The sequence below is a fragment of the Protobothrops mucrosquamatus genome, unplaced genomic scaffold (genome assembly GCF_001527695.2).
Source record: "Protobothrops mucrosquamatus isolate PMUCROS unplaced genomic scaffold, P.Mucros_1.0 scaffold45, whole genome shotgun sequence".
In the NCBI taxonomy this organism is placed as follows: domain Eukaryota; kingdom Metazoa; phylum Chordata; class Lepidosauria; order Squamata; family Viperidae; genus Protobothrops; species Protobothrops mucrosquamatus.
This window is the reverse complement of record NW_015386427.1, coordinates 5022366-5046084: the sequence shown is the minus strand read 5'-3', so window position 1 is coordinate 5046084 and position 23719 is coordinate 5022366. Positions and strand designations below refer to the sequence as shown.

Below are 23719 nucleotides of genomic sequence, written 5' to 3'. Positions count from 1 at the left end.
AACCCTCTCCGAGGGGGCCAGGGTTTCGCCCCCTATAGTCAGCGATGGAATCAGCTGACCATACCTGGGAGCCGGCAGCCACAACCACTCAGTCTTGGAAGGGTTGAGCCTGAGTCTGTTTCTCCCCATCCAGACCCGTACGGCCTCCAGACACCGGGCCATCACGTCAAGGGCATCATTGGGGTGGCCTGGGGTGGAATGCTTTCAAACTGCTAAGTGGACAAGAGCTGGGGCAGGAACGGGACCTCACCTCGGTGCACAGCACTCAGATCTTGCAACTGGGTTGTCAGCTTTCCAACTGACAAACTCAGTGTCTTTAACCACTGAGCCATCGTGCACCCTCCTCCCCATATTGCTACCTTAAGAGAAAGTCTTTTGATTTTCTATTTAGTTCTAATTTGTTAATAACAGCTTATCTTAGAACAACTGCAGTCTTGCTGGATCTCTTTCTTAGGTTTTAGGACCAGCCCATATTTAAGCCAAAAATTAAAATACACAAAGAGAATTTATGAAAAAGTAAAATAATACAAAGAAAAATATATATGATTAGGAAAACCTTTGCTCCCTAAATCAATGACATGATCAAACAAAATGAAAGTTGCATTTCAAGACATGTCAAGGAGTTTTTATTTTCAGAAAATGGTTTGGGTACTATTGCCTTGAATGATTTAAAATGATTAAGTAATTGCTATTGATTCATACAATGCAATTCTTTTATTGAATCTTAGGTTGGGCAGCCAGCAGCATTAGCCCATCACCTGCAGTGCAGACAGGACAGAAATCCAACAGCTTGAACCCAAATGTCAACAAGACACCAATGAAAGGTAATTGATAAAGACAAGATAAAAATTAAAAAAAATTGTTATCTTTGAGCTCAGACTTCTCCAGTACCTTGCATAATCTCAGGTCTGTTTACAAAGAACAGTTTCCTTTGAAGCTATACTTTATTTTTACTGCACTCTGACTAAAGTATTCATCATGCTTGGAATACTTATGTTTGCTTTTTCTTGGCATGTAAAATATTATTGAAATTGTTGTCTTGTATTTCTATAATATCTTTTAATGGCTGTGAAGTTTTAGAATTTTATAGCCCTTGTAATAATATCCTGGAAACCATTGGACATGCTGAATTTTTCTCTCCAAGAGTAGACAGAACTTTCACTTTAGAGAGAAAAATCCAACATCAGCATTTTGTCTCCCAAACATTCCTTCCAAGATGTTGAAGTTCTACTATCAGAACAGGATAAATGGGGAAAATTGGAATATATAGCATAGGCAAATGTGTACATAATTTGGATTTCACATGCCCATTCTAATGTTGTATTTGCAATTATATTGACTGTGTGATAAATGACTTTTGAAAACAGTCTCATGAAAGCTAGGTTTCAAATTTACATACACTGAATATGTAAAGAGAAAGTGAACATACCTGCAGAATATTTTTCTGATCATAAGCACATATGATAAAGGGTCTTCTTAGATGTGTCTAAAATCCTTTCTTGAGTAATGCCTCCTAAATCCATTTGTTCATATGTTATCCTTCAAAACTGCAGTCCAAGACAAATACTGACTTGGCCAACATTGTCTATGTTTTCTTTTTTGCAGAAACTGGAAGTTCTTCTAAAGATCTAACAGCTTGGTTTAGTCTCTTTGCTGATCTGGACCCTTTGTCCAATCCAGATGCTGTTGGGAAAACAGATAAAGAACATGAATTGCTCAATGCATGAGTTGTCTGCCTATGGTAAATCTCTTTTCACTAATCATTTGCACTGTCTTGGGGGTTTAAGAAAATTTAAAATTGAACCAGTGTGTTGTTGTACAACTTCTCACTTTTGTGCCATTCTAATAAAATCACAGGATTGACCTTTCCCTTTCTATAGGTTACAGTTATTAGCTCTTGTTTATATAAACAGTTTACACCCATTTTTGTAAGTAGATGTACTGAACGAAATTTTGGTTTAAACTGAATTGCTGACTAGATTAGTGTACTTGGTGTCGCTTGGCTCTTGATAGAGCAGTCTCATGGTAAATAAAAAGGTAAAATATAAAGGAAAAATTATTTTTGTATATTTATTCTTTGCATAAATCAGGAAATATGTAATTGGAAGTTGCATGGATTGAATCAGAAAGACAATAATATCTAATAAATAACTGCAGCATTAGAATATAAACTTAATTTCTATTCTTAGTATCAATAATGAAAAATCTATACTTTGGGGCTAATCATTAGAAAATTATAGTTGAGTATGAACCTATTCTGTTAATTCTCTAATTTTAAATTATTAAGTGGCATGGCATAAATCCAAATCCACTGCCAAGACTACATACTTTTAGATGTTCTTTTGTGCCAGCAGTTTCTGCTATAAAAGAGACTAAATTTTATTGCCTTTGCCACCATGTGCATTCATGATAATCTTCATTTCTATATAAGGCTCTTTTCATTGTAGCTGGTTTCATACTACCATGTTCTTAAGCCTGTTGTAACACTCTTCTTTAATAAAGATGGTTTTGACAAAAACGTATGTGTAAATGACCTTTTTATCAGCTGGAACATAAAAAAAATGATAGAAATATTATCACTTGTAGTCAGAAATTTTCTAGTCAATTTTATTGTTGGAAAAATAGTAAACAATCAGCTCATAAGGGAAAGAGTTATTATCAACATGCATTATCTCAGGCATTTATTTAATTGTTGTGTCCAACTGCCTGGTGCCAGGTGACTATCATGGAAAGGAAGCAAACAAACAAACAAATCAGCAAGCTAACCTTTATAGAAATGGGTCTTTTTAATCTATCTTCTCTAGTTGTTTCTGCCCATCAAGTACAAGGCAGAGTGGGTCACCTGGGGTCCCTATAGATATAAATTGTTTATGGGACCACAAAAACATGCCTTCTCTATCCCAATACCTGCCTTCTGAAATAACTCCCCATGGATATATTCAGTTCCCACCCTTCAAATGTTCTGGGATCTTAAGATCTAGACCTTTTCCTAGGCATAGAGTTAAGATACTTATAGAGCCTCTCGCAATTTGAATTTGTTATTCATGTGGTTTTGTGGGGCTGGTCGTCTTCCTTCTTTAAAACTACCGTATGTATTCTTTTAAAAATTAAAGCCACCCAGGATCTTTTTAGAGTCAAAATACAGTTTAGATAGTTTTTGGGAAATCCTTACACCAGATAATATTATACTATTTTAATATTTTTAGGATCCAATCAAATAAACTCAATCATGCAAAGACTTTCATCCTAATTGAATATTTATTGATAGTAAGATAACATAAAGATTTTCCAATTTTTATCCCCCCCCCTTCCCCATCTACTTATGAAAAACCCTTATCTGCTCCAGCTTAGCAGTATCCCAAATGTGTTTATCAGCCTCTAAGTATATTGGGAAATCACAGAACAAGATAGCAGGCAATATTTACATGCTCTGTTGTATCGCAATACAATACATTGTATCTTACTATGGCCCAAAGATATCAAGTCTCACTTCTTAAATTGGTAAAGTAACCAGCTAGACGTATATTAATTAAACGAGATCGGGCACATATTTATTTATGTCCCACCTTTATTTTATAAATAAGGCAGCATAACATCCCTTCCTCCTATTTTCCCCACAAGTATTTCTACAAAATATAAGATATCAGCAAAATATAGTAAAATAATTGTGCAGTTCCCCTAATGTCGAATATGTTTTCAGTTTTTCTAATTATACTGGCAAGAAGTTCTAAAAAAAATTAAAAGAGACAAGAGGGATATTTTTGGTTTAACGATAATATAAATTTAATCAAAGAAAGGGCATTCCATTAGTAATGATCTATGATTTAAAAAGGTTGAGTAAATCACATTAAGCTAAAATATTAACTTCCAGGAAACCTAAAGTAAGACAAAACCCACTTCAAACATTTCCAATAACCTACATAAAAAGCATTTTCATTGTCCAAAGAAATTATATCTACTCAGCAAATATAATGCTTATTAGTTAAAACAAGAACATCATAACAGAACATGCAACCAAAACGTGCAGCTTGTGGTTGGAACCTGGAATGTTGAAGTTGAGATATCAAGAAGATGCAGTTTGATTATATGGCCCAGGAAATTGAAATGAAGCAAGAGAATGATATTAACTTCTGAAGTCATTCTTTTTAAAAATGCTTCTTCATTGCTAATTCTTGAAAACAACCAAAATGACTAGATGGAGTAAACGGAAACAAATTGACTATGTTTTATTTATTTATCACATTTCTGCACTGCCTATCTCATCTAAGTGGCTCTTGGGTGGTTTACAATAAAGATATTGTTGGAAGAGTCTTTGGACCAGTCATACACTCTCAGCCAATGAAGTCAGGCTTGGACAACAAGTCTGTCAATTCCTGTCACAACTGATGGATCAACAGTCAGTTGATCAAAAGTTAAAAAAACAGATCCATGCACTTGCAGAAAAACAATAAAAAAATCCTCTTTAGTTAGTTAAAACATGAGGGGAAATTGGAATAAAAATTGTAATATCCCTCTCAATAGGTGCATATGAAATGAAATGGTTTTAGTTGGAGCTGATTGCACATTATTTTAAGTGTTATTTGGTAATTTCAAAACAAAACCAAAACTTTATGAAGTGCTGAACCTTCTTTGAGTAATACTTATTGCATGGTTAAACTTTTTTCATGCAGTGTTGAACTGCTTTGGTGAAATGAAATAAAATGAAAACACAACAATTTTCCCCATTCACTTATATGTGTGGATAAATATAGAATTTCATTCCTTGTAGCAAATCAAACCTGAAAATGAATGACCTAACTTAGCAACTGTAGAAAAAGAGAAACTGGAATGGGATGAGCCTTCTCAATAATTCTGAGAGCTGCCGCTTGGCTTTCAGTGAGGAATTATGGTGAGCTGATGATATCTGAAGGTGCAGAAAGCCATTATAGCTGAGAACAACATTCTGGCCAGCGTAATCTACTTGGATTAAAGGGTGATTGTGAGATTAACATATATACTCCAGATGGTGATTCCTTCCCAATAAATTGCAGGTACAGAAATGTTTTTGCAGCAAACTTGGGAGTTGAGGTGCTGGGGGCCCTGGAATTCCATCTATGCAAACAAATCAACTGGCCTTGCTTGAGTCATTCCAGAATTTCAGTGACATGTTGCTTGACCCAGTTAAAGTGAGATGTCAGGGACAACATTGTATCCTGAAGAATGTTTTTAATTAATTTTTACAGTTTTTAATAAATCTTCCCAGAGTGTTCCAACTGTGACAATTATCATCCATATCCAGCCACATCAACTTTGAATTTATAACATTACAGTATTATTAATATTTCTCATTTCCTTTCTTATCTTAAAATAGGCATCACATCACTATCAGTAGCTGCTGAAACTGTTTATTTGTCAGATTTAGGACTCTGGGCAGCTGTTTATCTGAGTGAGGAAAAATAGTGCTGGTAGATTGAGTAGTATATTCACAGTAATACAGAAAATATATTAGAAAATGTATTAAAAATAAACATACAGCGGATTTCTGCTACCGTAATTTTCAAAGGCTAAGTGAACAATATTGTTTTACTGGCTTTCTAAACCTCAGTAGAATCTCAAGGAGCAGACTGTTCCAGAAAGAAATATTTCACCCTGGCTTCAAGTCTTCCATTTTAAAGATCTTTTATATAGTTTCTATAAAAATGTTTACTATATTCTAGGGCGTAATTAGGAACAAGCGCATCTCTACTCCAATAAAACTCCAATAAAAGTGTTTAGTCATTCATCACTACATATTGTGTGAAATCACAGCTCTAGTTCAAATTGTAGAATTTGTTGCACTTATAATAGTTTTTAAACAGTAATATTGATAGGTCTTCACCTTAATTATGACACTAAGGAATGATTTGAAGATTATCTTTTGAACAGTCAGTTCACAAACCAGGACTTTCTCCTCCCGTTTTTTCATTTGCTCCAGAAGATCCCTTGACCATCTGGAAAGATTTTGAGGCCCTGCTTGGAGCTGCAGAAGGTGCAATTGTGTCAGTTTCATTGGATTTTACCTTATGATCTTATATGCAAAGATAAATTGTGTGGAAGCAGTGGGCAGTCTTAATGAATTGTATTCCAGATTATATTACAGATCTCACTATATTTCCCATCAACTGTTTCCAATGTTCTAAAATCCTCTTAAGCTATTCTTTTGGTCTCTATTGACATTACATCCTCGGGCAGCTAAATGGATTGAAACTGCAATGGTAGGAGGAGGCCTAATGCGAATAGATTGTAGTGGCTTTTAAAGAAGCAAATATACGGCTGTCAGATTTAATTAGAGTTGTTTTTAGGTCACAGATCATACACATGTGAGTTGCCTGGTCTTCCACTCAGAGTATTTTGCAGAGAGCATGTCACAAATGTAATAAAGATCTGCCTTGCCGCTAACTCTCATTATAATTCAGGTAAGTAGCTAAATTCCCACAATACCACATTTTTGAACAATCATTGCTTCCTCACAAAGGTCTATGCTTTGTGGCTAGTAACCGATACAGTGTAATAGAGTTAGACTAATGAGAATTTGACTAGTCTAGCTTTACACTGAATTTCCAAACTTACAGTTCAAACGTTGGTACAAGAAATTATTAAGAAGGCTTTTGTAGCATTTTTGCTAGCCATATGCACAATTTGAGTTATTTAATCAGATTGGCTGTAAATTATAAACAATTGTCTGACCAAAGCTTTTTTTTTTTTACTGTATGACAACGACTATATATGTTTCTGTGTGTGATTTATGGTAAAATATTTTAAACTGAAAGTAGTGCACAAAGATCACAGCAAAGTGGGAGTAGGAAATGAATTTGTGATCATTGATTTGCCATTCTTAGATGGCAAATTGGCTTATTGATAGCTGACAATTTTAGCTACCATGCACATTGCTAAAGAACTGCCTGGAAAACTTTTACGATTGTGTAGTTGAGCAGAATGAGTAAGGTTATGGAAACTACTTAATTGTGTAAAAAGAAGCTATAAAAAAAAGCCTCAGCTCAATGAGTTTGAAAAGTGGAAAATTCAGCTTTCTTTGTATTTGTTTTCTTTCAAATACAGCCAAAGAAACGAAGAGCCTGCTGTACCTATAAAAGTTGCCTTACTTGCACTGAAGCATTACACAAATATATTTAAATGCTATATTAAGTTTTAACAGGTTCTCCTAATTTACAATGTGTTTGGTATATTGCTATACACTGAGGATATTTAAACTAAATTTTAAATAGTTTTGTTACATATAAACATGTGCATGATCCACCTATCATAAGTACTTGCTTGGAATATTTTAGGTTTGAGGCACTTAAAAAATCTGTGGTGGCATAATAGTGATAAGACTTAGTTGCATAATGAAACATCTGCAAGAAAACAATCAGGCTCAGAGAGCACCACAATGGCATAATCATTCACTTCATCACGAAGTGTATTTTATACAAGGCTACCAACTGAACTAAAACCATAGAGGAATTTGTTTTAGATAGGTCTCCTTTATTTGAATAACCCATAAGCTGTTCAGTTATTTTGTGCCCACTCCTGTTCTCCCGCAATTTTAAAATTGAAAATAGCTTCGAGGGAGTGAGTTGATCATGAAATTTAGGATGTTGCTTAGAGGAGGTATTTCAAAGACATAAGAATTGTATATAATAGAACCATGGAGTCTATTTCTTTTTTTTTTAAACCGGCATGAGAATAGATTTTCTAAATTGTATGTAATATTGAAAATTTCTTTGATACGTTATATATAGGAAGTCAAGATTTTTATAGCCATAGAATGAAAATGTGCCGTTCAATTTTCTCTTTTCCTACACAAACAGCTTGGACGTTAGTTTTTATGTGGTGATCCACTGTGAAAGTGAAGAATTTGACTTTGGAAATAACCTGAAACTCATTTCAAACTCCATTCCAGAAAATATATTCCAAAGCTATGAAACCACCAGGTGTGGTTGTACTAACTTTAGTTGTTGCCCTTTTTTCCACATTGTTTCTTACTTCATTCCCTGAAGCAAATTACTTCCTTATTCTAGGCTATAACTAGATTTTTAATTTTAACTCTCTGTCCCTGAGAAAATTACCATTCTGCTTATTCATCTAAGTTTAGGATGAAAACTGGTGGCTTGTAATGGAACACCTGCCACTTTCAGGGTTCCTGACCATTGGCTTTATAATATCCATGGCTGATTGGAAATGAGAGGCCAAAATAGACAGAAACCCTTACATTGGTATAAATATGAACAAACATGAAAGAACAAGCAAATACTCTTTTTGTCTCCAATCTGCCCCTTCCCTCTACAAAAGTCATTGAAAATCTTTGGATTTCACAGATGTGTATTTTATTAAAACAATTCAACAAAAATCCGTTAAAAATCACCTACCACATTCAGGAAAAACTTTTATTTCGAAGGACATTAAATAAAAATTAAATAAAATGCTATTGGATAAAAATCAAAATAAGAATTTGTCACCTTTTTATTGCTTGGTAAAATAAAACCAAACTGGTGATTAAAAAAAATATTGACACTGACTTTCTAACCACAAGCAAAAAACTGAAACCCTTAATTCAAATAGGTCCTTTTCCAATTTAAAAGATAATCACAAAGGCATGGATAAAATTCACTTAGAAACAAGGAGCTAACTCCCAGGAAAACTACTGTGATCAACTTTGGCTGAAGCTTCACAAGGGAAGGCATTCAGAAGATCCCTTCAATAACACTCTGGGTCTGTTGAAGTTCATAGGGTTCTCACAATTCAGCTCAACCACCTTGCATACCAGATCCAGATCTCCTGGCTGGCTAAGGTGTCCTGGAAAGTGATGTTTGAGTGGGTGCTGGCAGTGGTGAGTTCTTAGAGAATTATCTTGCCGCCTCTTAAACAGAGTAGTGTACCTCCTCAAAAAGTCATCATTAGATCTAACCTCACTGGACAATTTTTATCTGCTTTCCAACCTGAATCAGTCAGGATTCAGGTCCAAGAATGGAACTGAAACACCATTGGTCATGCTTTGCAATGGCTTTTAATGGGAGATTGGGGTAATATTTCCATCCTTGTTCTTGACTTCTCAATAGCTTTTAATACAGTTGCCAATGATAATGCTTTGGCAAGCCTTCTGAAAACTTCTAAGGCATTGCGAGCACAACATGAGTAGTCTAAGGAAGAATGTCAGGCATGCCCAACAACCGCCTTCATAGGAATAGGTGAAGCAAGCTTTGACAACAGTGGAAGATGGCAAAAATCAGCTTGGTGCAGCAAGGCCTGTAGAGCACAAGGGCAGCTGGGGCTTTGAACTGCAGGGTTGGCTGTGGCATGGGCTTGAGGGGCCACTTGAGTGATGGAAAATGACTAATAATGATTTGAAATAAAATATATTAATATATATAATAATAAAAATGGAAAGCTTTGGTTTTTTTAAAAGGAAATTAGATGTAGTTAGGTTTTTTGGAAAATATTTTCCTTAGGCAATCTCCCCATTACATCTAACAAGAAGACAGAAGGGCAAAAGAGCCTCTTGTCTTTTACCTAGTGAGTAAAGCAGGAGTAGAGTGGATTCTGTAATATGTCCTATGTTGAACAGAACCCTGTTTTCACAGGTACATGCACAAAAATGGCTCCTAAGACATCTAAACCAACTTTTGTATTGCCCAACATGGTTGGACACATGGGACATCTTAAGATATAAAAAAATTTAAAACAAAGTGCTAAGCACAAAATACTCTGCTCTGGATGCATCTTTCAGTAGCATGAGAAATGTACATTCATTTTACCAAAGCTGGTACTACTTGCAGGAGATGGCACAAAAGTTGCTGTTTGCTTCTTCATTGCCATTTTTAGGATAGGAATACTTTTTAACATATCACATTAAAATGGATAACATTTTTTTAAAAAAGAAAATCAGTCAGTCAGTCATTGAATCAATATGGTTTATATTAAAACCATCACAAACTAAACAACATGCATACCCGGTGTAAGTAAGGAAATGTTTTCAGAAATGTTATATATTTATTGTATTTTATCATAACATCTAATGGGAGAAATAAATGAATTGTTTTGATGAAATAAAGATACAATTTGACAATATTTGATTACTGCTTAGAAAACCTAACTAATGATAGACGTTCTATAATTTTCTGATTGATGACTGAAATAAAGTGGTTTGATCCATTCTATGAAATACAAGGTATCTTAAGTCTCACTACTCTTTTTTTCATAAACATTAAAATACCTTACATTTCAAATGGATTTTCTTCCCATGAGCAGGCATGAAGTTCAATTAAGCAAAAAACATGTGACAATTTATGCCTGCAGCGAGTAAGTTCAGAATCTCATACATTTTCTGTTTCAATTACCTTCTAGCTAGTTTACAAATAAATCAGTCATATTATATTTTGCAGTTTGTAGCGCATGTTTTCCTAATAATTTCATTTAAATAGACACAGGAACTTCTATACTGAAAAAACAATTGGGGGGGGGGGGTAAAGCAATATTGCGTGGTAATTTGAATACTGCTCAGCACAGAAGCTAGAAATGACAGTACAACTATACAAAATATTCTTGAAATAATACCTTACAATTTTCTACAACTGAATGCAGGATATACCAGAGATCAATAATTGCTGGAAAATTTACATAGCAAAGCATTAATTTTAATATATTTTATTCAGAATTTTTGAATGAGCAAAAAACAAATGCAACTGATAATTAATATTTAGTTTCTCATGAAACAGAACAATCAGTATCACTGTAAATATTGTACACGGAATTCATTCTTGATCTAATCTGACAGAGCTTTCATAAACCTTAACATTAAGAATCAAGCTATTGTTACATTTGGAAACAACTCAAGAATAAAAATGGAAATACACTTTAACACTTAAAAGTAAAACTTTAAAGAATGCACACTTGTCAGAAGAATTGAATGCTCTTCCCTTATACTTTAACACAAAAATTATATAGCACTTTCACCAAAGCCTGAGTTTAGTAAGGATTATAGATAGATGCCTTTTCCCAAAAGGAAAAACAGACCAAAAAAACCTGTGTAAAAGTAACTAATCTTTAACTTTCACTCAGCTTGCTTCTACAGCCATACAACTGTACAAATGCCACTGCTCTACCCTCCCTAACAGTTTTTTTTTTCTTTACCAAACTCTTTGGTAATAATAACACAGGAAGCCATTCGACAACATGTAGCAGCTACTTATTTTCCATGTCTTTTCTTAAGTACCTTCGTTGAGGCCTATTTACTATCCCCTTTCTTCTTGCCTCAAGTTGTCCTCAAAAGAAAATAATCAAATGGGCATAAATACAGAAGCTGCAGTCAAATCAATCTTTTTTTCCCTTTCTGAACAGAAGAGTCAAACCTTACATAAAGCTACTCGCATAGAGCCAAAAACACAGACACAGGAATATTAAATGCTTCTTGCCTTGGAGTCCTCTTTCTATTGCTGATTATCTCCAAAACCACTGCTTTTGCAGTTTCAGAGGAGTGAAAAATTTATGCTGGATGTTCCATGGGTGTGCAGCTATTTTGAAGACAAACTCCAGCACAGCCTATCTAATGTAAAATAAATTTACTAGGACACTACAAAGACTTTGAATAGATAATATAACTTAACAACTATTGCTTTTTTCCCTATCCTTTTTGCTTTTTAAAATACATTATATGCTGCTTAACAGACTTTTCTTAATCCAGGTGCAATATACATTTCATAGATAAAACAGATTATCATTCATTGCTCGTCAAAAGAATTCAGAATCTTTTTGCACTGAAGACACAAGTTAATATTTCCCCAAAAGATAAACTAAACATTAATTAGACTCTTTAATATTGTAACAGTAGCATTTCACAACCTTAACTTGCCAGCATAAGCTTGAGAGAAAATTCCTATCAACTTCCCAAACGCAGAAAATTTGTGGAAATCAACAAAAGCATTCCTGCCTTTGTTAGGCATCTGTCTCTCTCTCTCTCTCTCTCTCTCACACACACACACACACACCATGGAATGTTGCTTATGTACAGTGTCATACCAAACACTTTATTCAGAACAGCTTAACAGTCATTAATTGTGCAACACCTGAAGCTTTTCAATGCCATAATTGTCACAATGAAATGAAATGCCACAGTTGTTTTACTTGTAATGACATGAAGTGATGCTGTACATCACAAATTTGCTGGCTTTCCTCATGTTCACCAGAGTACAAAGTTCCCTGGATCTGAATGTATTTTCCCCATAATAAGTGGAATGTAATGAGGAACTATTAATGCATAAAACAATAAAAAGGCAGAAGAGTGATGATCCCTCTTTAGCTTTTTAGCTGTAAAATATTTTATATCCCAGTATGATATACATTCCAAGATACCTGAGTTTAGACTTCGAGAGAAGTACCTGAAGCTATGCCCTTGAATGGGCACTGTGCAACTGTTGTGGCCATTTTTCTTTTGGGTTTTTTTTCTTTCTTTTTTTTTTCATTGTATGTATCACAGAAGTTTAAAACATAAATACCTGGATAAATTGTAAACATAATCCTGAAGTACAGTATCTTCTATAGAACACAACACAGCAAGACATTTTCTATTTAGACAGGCAACCTTTGTTTGATATAGAGCTTATTTATACTGTAGAATTTTAAAAAGAAAACACAGGACACAGTACTACTCTGGTCATTCTATGAAATGCATAGTCTCCACTTAAAATGCTTAATGATATATAGATTCTGCAAGCATTTTGCTCCCTCCCCCAATACAAAAATGCTGAATCAGAGCATTTCCATCCCTGCCAAGAAGAGCTTTGAAATATAGAAAGATGCTGAAAAATAGCTTTTTTTTTTCCCTTGAAAAGTGGCCACTCATGCAGTTGTGTGTTTAGACCAACAGTCTATTTTGCACTAGATTATAACATAGTTTTGAGGAGGGGAGTGTTCTTCAGCTTGCGGTTCTTGCAAAAGCTGTGGAGATTGCTGGGGTGGCTGTTGTACTAAAATCTCTGAAGAGTCCCTTGTGCTGGTGTCATCCAACAGGGAAGAGAAAGTAACCCGAGAAGACAGCTGCTCCACAGTCAGAGTACTCAGAGGTGTGCTTTGACTAGAGTTTGGACAGCCTTTGAGAGTCAAATCAGAAGAAGGTAGTAAAGGACCCAAAAGTTTTACAGGACAGAAAGCTGATCCAGTTGGGATGAAATTAACTTTATTTTTGTCAGGACATGAAAAGAGAGGGGTTGAGACAGGCTGACGAGTTCTATAAAAAAATGGAACAGATGAATAATTACAAATCTGAGTACAATTTGAGAGTACACTTTGATACAAATGTGCAGTATTACATATTGCTATGCAGAATGACAAAATAATGGAATTACTTGACAGATGGGCAAACATCTTCCATATTGACTGTCAGCTAGCTGATTCACAGCAATAAATAATATGCATGGAAAAAGCAAGTAGACAAATTTATTATATTCACACACAATAAGGGGCAGCAAATCCAGAGAAACATTTTTACTGAGCTCATCCAATACCTTCTAACTTCATCAGTTTGCCCACATAAGCTATGTGTTTAGAGAATGCAGATATCACACTCTTTCATATATTGTTCTTTTCCTAACACAGATGCAAACACACAGAGAGAAGCTAATAAAATAAATACAATTAAAAAACTACCAAAAGAACTCTGGCTACAGCTGCCTTTACAGAATGAAAAACATTACACAAACTCCATATTTCCATATTCCCCTTTGGCTATGCTTTCATAAGGTACAAATCACATGACCAAGAGTGTTCTTTCTCTCTCTCTCCTGTGTCCCTTTAAATCAATAGGAACACTTTCAACTTCTTGCCTGGAAAAATTGGCAAGTCTGATTTGTTTCTTGAAGGGGAGAAGTAAACTTCATCAGCTGGAATAGATTATGCATCTGCAGCTCAAAAAAGTCCAACAAACTGATTTTCCACCCTTGCAGATCCCAGCTGATATAAAAAACATTACTTACGACACTTCCTCAAAGACCTTCACTCGTTCACATCCCTCTGGGGGCTCTCGTTTGAACATGTAGCTGTTGTTGGGCTTAGGAGAGGAGGCATACTTGGGCAAAGGTGAGCTACTCCCACTGTCTGAAAATTTAAAGCAGTTGTATTACTAGTGATTAAGATTTTTATAAAAATTAGTCTGATTTCCAAATATGATGGTTTTTGCACAATATGGTTTGCTTCAAATGAGTTTTTTTTTTATTGTGGCCTATTTCAAAGTGTTATCTATCATGTATTAGAAAATAACAAGAAGATATTATCCAGAGTACTACAGATCAAATAAAGCAGAATTATAATCTTGGAATAAATTAAATTCTCTATTAAGCATTTCAAAAATGGAAGCCACTAAATAAATATGTACAATTCAAATAAAGAAGGGTAAGTAGTTAATGAAAAGTAATTGCCTTTTTTTGTAATTGTCTTCTCACTATACAAAACAACTGAAACAATGCTCATATCATCTGAAACACAAAGTGCCCACAATACATGCAATATTATGAACAAACACAGCTATTTATATAATATAAACTCAGCTGTTATACAAATGGGCTTTGAAACACAAAATAAAGTAAGCACCTCCAATTTTTAGTCCTGACACAGTGCTATACCCGTTCTTTGTTTTCTCTTTGATTATCTATGTGAACATAGGAGAAACCTAGCAAATTTTAACAGCACTAAAGTACAATCTATAATTTATAACTACAAAAATATAGCAATAAAAATAGGATATATGAAAAAATGCCCTGATGGATTGCATCTACTGATTTGACCATTATATTTTATCATTTATGATCTTGCTCAAAGGATGATTCAAAAATAAAACATTTAAACAGTTGTGCAACTATCAGAGCCTTCTTTTTTCATTAATATTTCCTTCTACAGGTGAATTAGTAATCATGTACACCAATTACAGCAAGTGCTATTTCTGCTAGTAGGTATTTTCAGTTCTATGGAGAGAAGCCTACAGAATATTGTAACTATTTCGCAAACTGTCAAGCCAAATGTTCTTGTATCAGTCCCCCAGTAGCTGTAACTGAAAACTTTAAAAACACGCTCATTTACTGTCTTTGAAAAGTTAAATGCAATTTCTCTTATTTCTTTTTAAATATCCTCTGCCCCGACTTCCAGAAACAAATCATCCTAACAACGAAGCAAAAAAACACAAACAAAAATAAGGAACTCCAGTATTAATTTCTGTATCTAAATAATTAACTGAATCATTCAACTAACATCTACCAGCTGCTTGTCTTAATAACTTTAGATAAATATTTCTCTATCTGTCAGTTTTTAAACTTCAGGTAACAAGTTCTGTCTTCACATTCTCCTTAAAGCACATTAAATGTAGTTTTCATATAAAGCTAGTTTTAACAAATACTGAAAGACCTGCAGAATAAGAACCTTCATTAATCCGAAACTAGGTGGACTAAACAGATAGCTCATCAGTAACATTAAAGGTTCTGCCTGTTACTAAAAAGGGTGAGATTTATTTAACAAAAATGAAATTCTATTTTACAATCTAAATAGTAGAGGCTGAAAACCAGCCCTCCTTGTACCACAAGGTCTCAAAAGTACACCCGCAGGCTGTAAATAGCAATGGGAGGGGGGACTAAACTGAATTCTAATCACTGGCCCCCTGTGGAGCAGGCACTTTTAATGCAATAAAACTGCTTCTAATCACACTGCAGACTGGGGGCTTTCTCCCCTCCCTTTCCCCATACACAAAACAGGTGCCATTGACATTTTCTCCATTCCCTACAAGATCATTCTCCCACCCCAAAGTAGACCGTGGGTTTCCTTTACAGATTTTATGTTCACTTTCTTTTAAAAAATTCAACCTATCTAAGCAGCTCTTTATAGAAAAGTAAAGTAAATAGCCGATCTTGTGCAAAGGGTGGCAATAGATCCTGTGGTTAAAGGCAGCCTCCTAATGAAAAGATGCTTTAGAAATGTAAAACAGGTCTGTGTCTGGCCAGCAGGTTAGCTCTCCCTATGCTTGATCAATTATTAACTTCCATTTTTTATTCACAAACCCAGTAAGTTCCAGCCTAAAGCTGATTTTCTGTTGAAAAGTATAATGCGAATTGGACTGCAAAAAAGGCTTATGATAAAGAACAAAGAGTTCAGAATCTTTGGATAATTTTATATGACTTAATATAAGATATTTAAACTTGAAAATACCTCTTTCCAAAACAAGTACATGAAGTTAATAAACTAAGTTTAATCATCACAGAAAATCATCGAATATAAAAGTCAACCTCTGATGGTTAGATAGACCCATAATAGAAATGTGGGTACCTCTACCCTACAGCAGCAAAATGGGGAAAATTGATGTTGACAAATGTTTTTGGCAATAATATAATTACTACCTCTATTATTCAAAACAGCAGTAAGCTATCACAAAAATGTGATACCAAAGAAATCTCACAGGTAGCGTAGAATAGAAAATGCTACCGCAAGACTTTTTCTAATTAAAAAATCATTTAAAGTGTGTTTTTATTCCAGAGATGTACTCAAAAGTTCACTTATGTAGTTCAATTGAAATGTATACATTCTTCTATGTAATTCAATTATAATGCTAGCTTTATCCAAACGTAAGCTTACACTAGGAGAACAAGCAATATTACATGTGGCACATTATCTTTCTCAAGACAGCAATTTGTAATTACAATTGCCAAAACTTATGACCAATATCATAAGTTGCATTAGAAGACCTCAAAGGTCCCTTCCAACTCTATTATTGTTGTTGTTGTTGTTGTTGTTGTTGTTGTTATCAATAGTAGACTGACTTTCTTCTCTTTGGTCTAGAAATGTTGAGGATGCGATTACAGCAGATTTGGACACATCAAATGGCAGAGGATTGTCTCCTGCTTACGTAATGTTAGATATAGCCCAATCCTGCTACACTATTTTAGAACAGATTATTAATTTAATAATCAATATCCACAATCTATCCTTCAATGTATTTGTCAATTAATGAAATGTCTGCTTAGCTTGTAAACAGCTTTTAAAGGTCACTTAATGCTTCATTTAGAACTGATAAAGTAACATAAGGCATTATCTTAGTAATATAAAACAATTTCCTTTTAAAAAACAAAGTAAAATGCATTAAATGGATTAGCTAAAATTGGCTCCAAAATTACTGGTGAAGCTCAGTTACATTACAATGAAATGTTTTAAATCATATGCAACTCTGAAAACATATACATTTATTTATGCCAATTAAATATACAGCATGATTATTATGGCAACTTAAGTTAGATATAATAATTTGTGTCAACATCACTTCTTCCTGAAAGAGCAGCTAATTGGCTATCATGCATAAAATGAATATAATTATCATTTATTTAAATGTACAGTATACCGCAATTACAGTTGTAACAATGGAAGAGAATATTGAAAATATATTTTTGAAAGCTTAAAAGTATGACAAACTCATACTTTTGTTCCTACCCTTTATGAGCTCTCTTTTGAAAATAAACTAAAATTTAAAGTATTTGCCGAAACCAAAAATAACTTTATCTAAAAGATTCATACGGAATATGAGGAAAATATAAAGGTGTCTATTAACTGAACATTTTTATTTAAAATAAATGTTATAATTATAAAATGTTTTATTATGAGCAGTGTAAGACAAAGAAATTAGATAAAGAAAAAGCAGTTTGTGAGATATATTTTAAAGTACTGCTCATGTAGTTTATCTGTAAGAAAACAACAGCTCGTTGTATCCTATATCAGACAGAAATGAGCAACCTGAATTTCCTTTCATTATTCCCTTACTGTTGAACTACAAACTTCCATTAACTTCAGCCAGTCTATGGTTAGGAATCTGGTAACATCTATGAGCCATAGACTGCCCCAACCATTAAAGAAAGATAAAGCTATTAAAAATCTGCTGCTATAATAATAATAACAATAATAGAGTTGGAAGAGAGGTCTTCTAGTCCAACACCCTACTCAGACAGGAAACCCTGTACCATTTCAGACAAATGGTTGTCCAGTCTCTTCTTAAAAACTTCCAATGTTGGAGCATTCACAACTTTTGGAGGCAGGTTATTCCACTGATTAATTGTACTGTCAGAAAATTTCTCCTTAGTTCTAGGTTGCTTCTCTATTTGATTAGTTTCCCTCCACTGCTTCTTGTCCTACATTCAGGCGCTTTGGAGAATAGCTTGACTCCCTCTTCTTTGTAGCAACCCCTAAGATATTGGAAGACTGCTATCATGTCACCCCTCGTCCTTCTCTTCATTAAACTAGACATACCCAATTTCAGCAACCGTTTATTTTATGTTTTAGCCTCCAGTCCCCTAATCATATTTGTTGCTCTTCTCTGTACTCTTGCTAGAGTCTCAACATCTTTTTTATATCGTGGTGACCAAAACTGGATGCAGTATTCCAAGTGTGGCCTTACCAAGGCATTGTAAAGTAATATTTTAATACTATATGATTGTAGCAGCAGCAAGAGCAGCAGCATGTAAAGATGCTAATCAAGTATTATTGATAAAATACCTTAGCTTTAGTTCCACAATATACTTTATAGTATGTTATATCTTTACATCTTTTCTAATATATCTTGACATACTGCTCACTATGGATACCTTTATCCATAAGAAAACTAAGCTATGATACTCTTTAAGTTGTTCTGAAATCAAAAATCAATAAATGTAAGAAAAAAGAGAGTACTGTATTGACACCAACTGAACAAACCAGTTCAACTAAAACTGCAATACGAACAGGACCATGTGTGGGGCTAAGGAAGAATATATACAAGAACAGATAAAATATGGATAAGAAGATTTCAAATGGGGCTGCAGGCAAAGGAAAGAAAAGGAAATGAAAGAAATGTATATAACATATAAGTGAAAATGTAAAAACTGTAATATCTTAAAGGCAGAATTCAAGATGTATTTTGGTTAAAAGGGGGAAAAACAAAGCATATAAAAGATTGTAAAGAATACAAAGAAAGAAAAAGAAAATACAAGCTTTTTAAGAATGAGCAATCAAGGACATTCATTCATTCCATCTATTTCTTTAACTGATTTGGCTGTATTTAAATTTACATCAGTAATTTTTAATTATTTAACCACTTCATAATTAAGATTTCTCAAAATGATCAAAGAAACTATATAACCATATTTTAAAACAATTATAAGGCAAACTGCAATGTGTAGCCTTTATAAATTCTACAAAATAAGTTCAGATACTGTAGATGGCTAGAAGACAAACTAGGAAAACACAATTCATCTTGAAAGTGAATGAGTCAATGCCTGGATAGATCATCAGTTAAGTGTCATAAGGCATCTTGAACTCCATTAAACAAATAAAGAATATAAATTAATACTTAAATATATGTATATGTACCACTAAAAGTTTTCTGCTTCTTCTACATAAAGAATAATGCAGAGGGTTCTACACAAAACCCAAACCATCCTTACCCTCAACATGTTGGAGATTTATACAATTGCAAAATAAATAATTACATGCTTTTAAAATTATCTTTGCAGCCACTAGAAACTCTTAGAAAAATAAAAATGAATGCTATAATTTAAAGCATGCTGAATATTGTATTCCTCATCAATCCATGAATGTGCCTAGAACTGCACACTGTACAAAAGCACCAACTGTGCTGAGAATGTCTTCATTTAATTACAAGGAGCATTACTTTAAGGCTGCAACCCTGTACTTACTTACCTGGGAATAAGTTCCACTGACCTCAATGGGGCTTACTTCTGAGTAGACATATAGAAGATTGCACTGTTAAATACAGACAATGAAACACAGCCATGATTCGCTCATCAGCAGAACTCATTCCAAAGTCACAATCTTTACACACTGAACTGGAAAATGCTGTTGTATTTCTAGTTTAACTTGTTTCATTATTTAAAAGTAACATAATCATGAAGTGATTTAACTTCATTGACCAATGATTCACGTTCTGTTATATGGAACGCTGAACTTTCTCTTAACTTCTTACTCTAGTATTCATTAACAAGAGTTAAGACCGCTGTGTTCTTTTCTGACACTTATGGAAGATGTTTGTAAAACTTCACAAGCAAGAGAAAAAACAATTAACAAGCAAAAAATAATAATAATCAATGAGCAATCTGTGTTCACACCACCAGGATGACAAAAAAAAATGATTTTAACACAGTGAGGGTACATTATGGTAAATGCAAGCCATGATTAGTAATTCCAACAGACTCTCACCTTTATCACGGTCATAAAGCACGTCTTCTGTAGAACAAGGACTCCCATCCTGAGATTCAGGACGACAAATAGGAGAAATGCATGGAGAATGGCTGCTACAGCTGCTACTGCGTTCCTGGACTGAAGGTGTTTGTGTATCAATGCTTCGAGTGCTACTGCTACGATAGTGAGCAGGTAAGGGTGCTCTCCGACCATCAGGAATATCCAACGGCTACAATACAAACATCATTCTTAGCATGCATAGTAAGAATTTATCCTTCCTTAGGCAATTTGAATCCTGGGGGGAATTTGACCTGTCCTCTTTCAATGTGCTTTATGTCAGATTTGATCTTTTAAAAGGGCAGGGAAGTCATTTTTCCTACAAAAGAAGCAAGTGGCCCAGTGGTGTGCTATGCATCAGTTCAAGTAGGGCTATAAAGGAGAATAAAATCAGTTGCTTTAATGTGAAGGGTCATATTCTTAAAGAGATGGCTGCACTTTTTAAAGTTTCATGCTGAGATTTATTTGTACCAAACCAATTGTTTAGCAGTTTAATAGTAACAAAACAGTTTCGTTAATAGTAATAAAAATGTCATTAAAAAGCAGGAAAGTTTAAAGAAACTTCTAACAGTGATAAAAGAAGAGAAATCTTTTTCACAGTACATGAGAGGATACAGCAAACTTCTGATTCCAATATCCCATATTATAGAATATGATATATAATGGCAGTTTTTTACAAACTAATTTCTCTTGTACAAATCAAGTACATTATCATTTTTAAGAAAAGAAAATTCTATTCTATTCTTTTATTTTCATGAAGAATCCTTTTACTAATGGATTCAGAGTAGTCACTAGTTACTGAACAATATATCCCCCCACCCTTTCCTGTAAAGCTGCTATAGGCAGTCCTCACTGAATGACCCATTCATTCATTAACTATTTGAAGTGACAACGACACTGAATGAAGAGGACTCATGACAGGTCCTCATAGTTGCAACCGTCAGAACATTAATGTCTTCACAAGATCATAATTTCACTTCACTGCAGGTTTCCAACAAACAAAGTCAATAGGGAAGCTGGAAAGAGATTGCAATAGTGATCCTCTGATTGTGGGACACTGTGATCACTTGGGATTTGCATAACAGCAGCAACTTAAATTGCCATAACTGCTGTCATAGGTCAATGTGATCACATGACACTGTGCTTTACAACACTGCTTAGCAATGCAGTTGCCGGATCCAATTACTATTATTATGCAAGGACTGCCTATATATCAACACATAAAAGATGAGTGTAGCCATAAAATTAAAATGGTTTAATTTCCCCCCCAAAAAAGATTTATTTAATGAGCATTTTTCTATGCAAGATTCTAGATGCTGTTTGCTATATTTTTATGATTTACATATTTCCACTTGGCATTTTTCCTTCAGTTTTCAAACAACTAAACTTATGCATATCAGCTTTTGTGTTTCTGTAAGTTAAACAATACTTGCAAGATGATTTTCCATTTTTTTCTATTTCAGCCAATGCTGCAAAATCACAATGACTGCCACCACAACAAAAACTATAAGGCTCCCCATCCTAAATTCTTTATTTTCATAGTGGTGAGGACTTCATTCCATCCCCACCACCAGCAATATCATTTTGTCATGAATCTTTGCTAGTTTCTGTCAAATTAAGGGACTGCCGCTTATAATAGCATATATATTATAATTAAGAATCTACAAATATATGCTGTAGTTTACTATATTTGTATAATACATAAATTCGTTTGCCTTACCCTATAGCATAAACCAACACAATAACTGACCCATAAAAATATATAAAAGCTTTTTAAAAGCTTTTTCTGCTCAGTTTTGTAATTCATTATCTTATAATATAATTTTTAATATTATTTATTTTATCATAAAAAGTAAAATAGAAAATAGAAAAACAAACAAAATGAAACAAAAGTATATATTGAACCCTAACAACAAAAAAGAAAAAAATAGTGTACAAAAAAAGAGGAAAAAGTGATTAAATAAATTTAACATTTAACATATAGGATCCACCCTGGCTGGGTGCTGAAAAAAAGGAAGGAAAAAGCAGTAAATTCTCCTCCTCTTTTACACACACACACACACACACACATATACACACACACATCACATATGAAAAAGCAGTCAACTGATTAAGCTAAACATTACACCAACCTTCAATTTCCTGTTAACCATCTGTTATTATATTTAACATATAGAAAGTCCACTGACCATTTTATCTCTTATAATTAATTATATCATAATTATATTTTTAATGTCAGTAAAGTTTTATGAAAGTTTGTGAACTACTTAGTTGTATGTGCTTGCATATTTGTTAAGTTTCTTTCCAAGACAGACACCTGAAGGCAGGACAAGAAGCAACGGAGGGAAACTAACCAAAGAGAGAAGCAACCTAGAACTAAGGAGAAACTTCCTGACAGTTAGAACAATTAACCAGTGGAACAACCTGCCTCCAGAAGCTGTGAATGCTCCAACACTGGAAGTTTTTAAGAAGAGACTGGACAGCCATTTGTCTGAAATGGTATAGGGCAATGAGGGAGAACCTTTTAGAGACCGAGTGCCCAAACTGCAACACAAAACCTACTTATGTATCGCCGGGTGCCGGGTGGGCATGGCCCACTGGGCGTGGCTACGGTAGTCATGGCAGCATGGGTAGGTATGGCCAGGGTGAGTGTGGCCACCTCGATGTTGCTCCTAGGGAGGGATACCTGTGGGGACCGGGCAGGGTTGGGGGAGATCCAGGGGGTGTCTGGCGGGTGGGGCAGTGGGCTCATCCTGCAGGATGAGGTGAGGCGAGAGAGGGGGCAGGGCGGGGGTGCCATTGCCGTGGGGCAAGGCAAGGCGAGGCAGGGGCCAGGGCTGGTTGCAGACAAAGGGGGGACTCCGGTGAGGAGGAGGAAGAGGGTTTACGCAAGCTTAGCAACCGGAGTGGGGATCCCCCCCAAAAAACAAATGTGCTTTGTGGGTAACTTCAAAGCACGAAAGAAACCAAAACTGCTGCAACCACCCAGCAGATGGGAGGGGAATAAAAACCAAACAGCCCCCCCGCCAATCCTCAACAGAAATGTTCACGACAACGAAAGCCTCGGATAGGGAGAAGAACGTGGGCAGGTGGGCGTCTTGCTCAGCTGATGGCTTGGGGAGGGGAAGGGAGCAGCTACACCCCCTCCCAAACACTGCCCTCTCACGAAAGCAGGATGAAAACTCAAAAAAGCGATAAGGAAAAAAGTGAAAACAGAAAAGTGTCTCAGAACACCTGTATTAGCAAATGCAACTGATATTTATTTATTTTATTTTATTTTACAAAATTTATATGCCGCCCTTCTCCCCATGGGACTCAGGGCGGCTCACAGCATGTTAAAACAATATACAGAATTACCCCTTCTAAAAACCAATTAAAATCCAAATATTAGTGGCTGTGACTATTTAAAATCATTAAAAATTATCCCTATTTAAAATTCACCCTAGGTCAGGCC

General features: G+C 34.8%; 2 protein-coding genes across 2 annotated transcripts in view; one reads left to right on the top strand and one right to left on the bottom strand.

Annotated features, from left to right (window-relative positions):
• The window catches only part of ICA1 (islet cell autoantigen 1), a 59987-nt gene extending 57469 nt beyond the window's left edge, over positions 1 to 2518 (top strand). Inside the window, exons 13-14 of the mRNA XM_015811597.1 lie at positions 729 to 824; positions 1606 to 2518. Coding sequence (XP_015667083.1) covers positions 729 to 824; positions 1606 to 1727 — 218 coding nt within the window. The 3' untranslated portion in view covers positions 1728 to 2518. The remainder of the gene's footprint in view (positions 1 to 728; positions 825 to 1605) is intronic.
• A 7349-nt stretch (positions 2519 to 9867) lies between these two features.
• The window catches only part of GLCCI1 (glucocorticoid induced 1), a 70603-nt gene continuing 56751 nt past the window's right edge, over positions 9868 to 23719 (bottom strand). The window contains exons 8-10 of the mRNA XM_015811595.2: positions 20227 to 20437; positions 13986 to 14106; positions 9868 to 13240 (exon numbers count right to left, since the gene is read on the bottom strand). Coding sequence (XP_015667081.2) covers positions 12892 to 13240; positions 13986 to 14106; positions 20227 to 20437 — 681 coding nt within the window. The 3' untranslated portion in view covers positions 9868 to 12891. The remainder of the gene's footprint in view (positions 13241 to 13985; positions 14107 to 20226; positions 20438 to 23719) is intronic.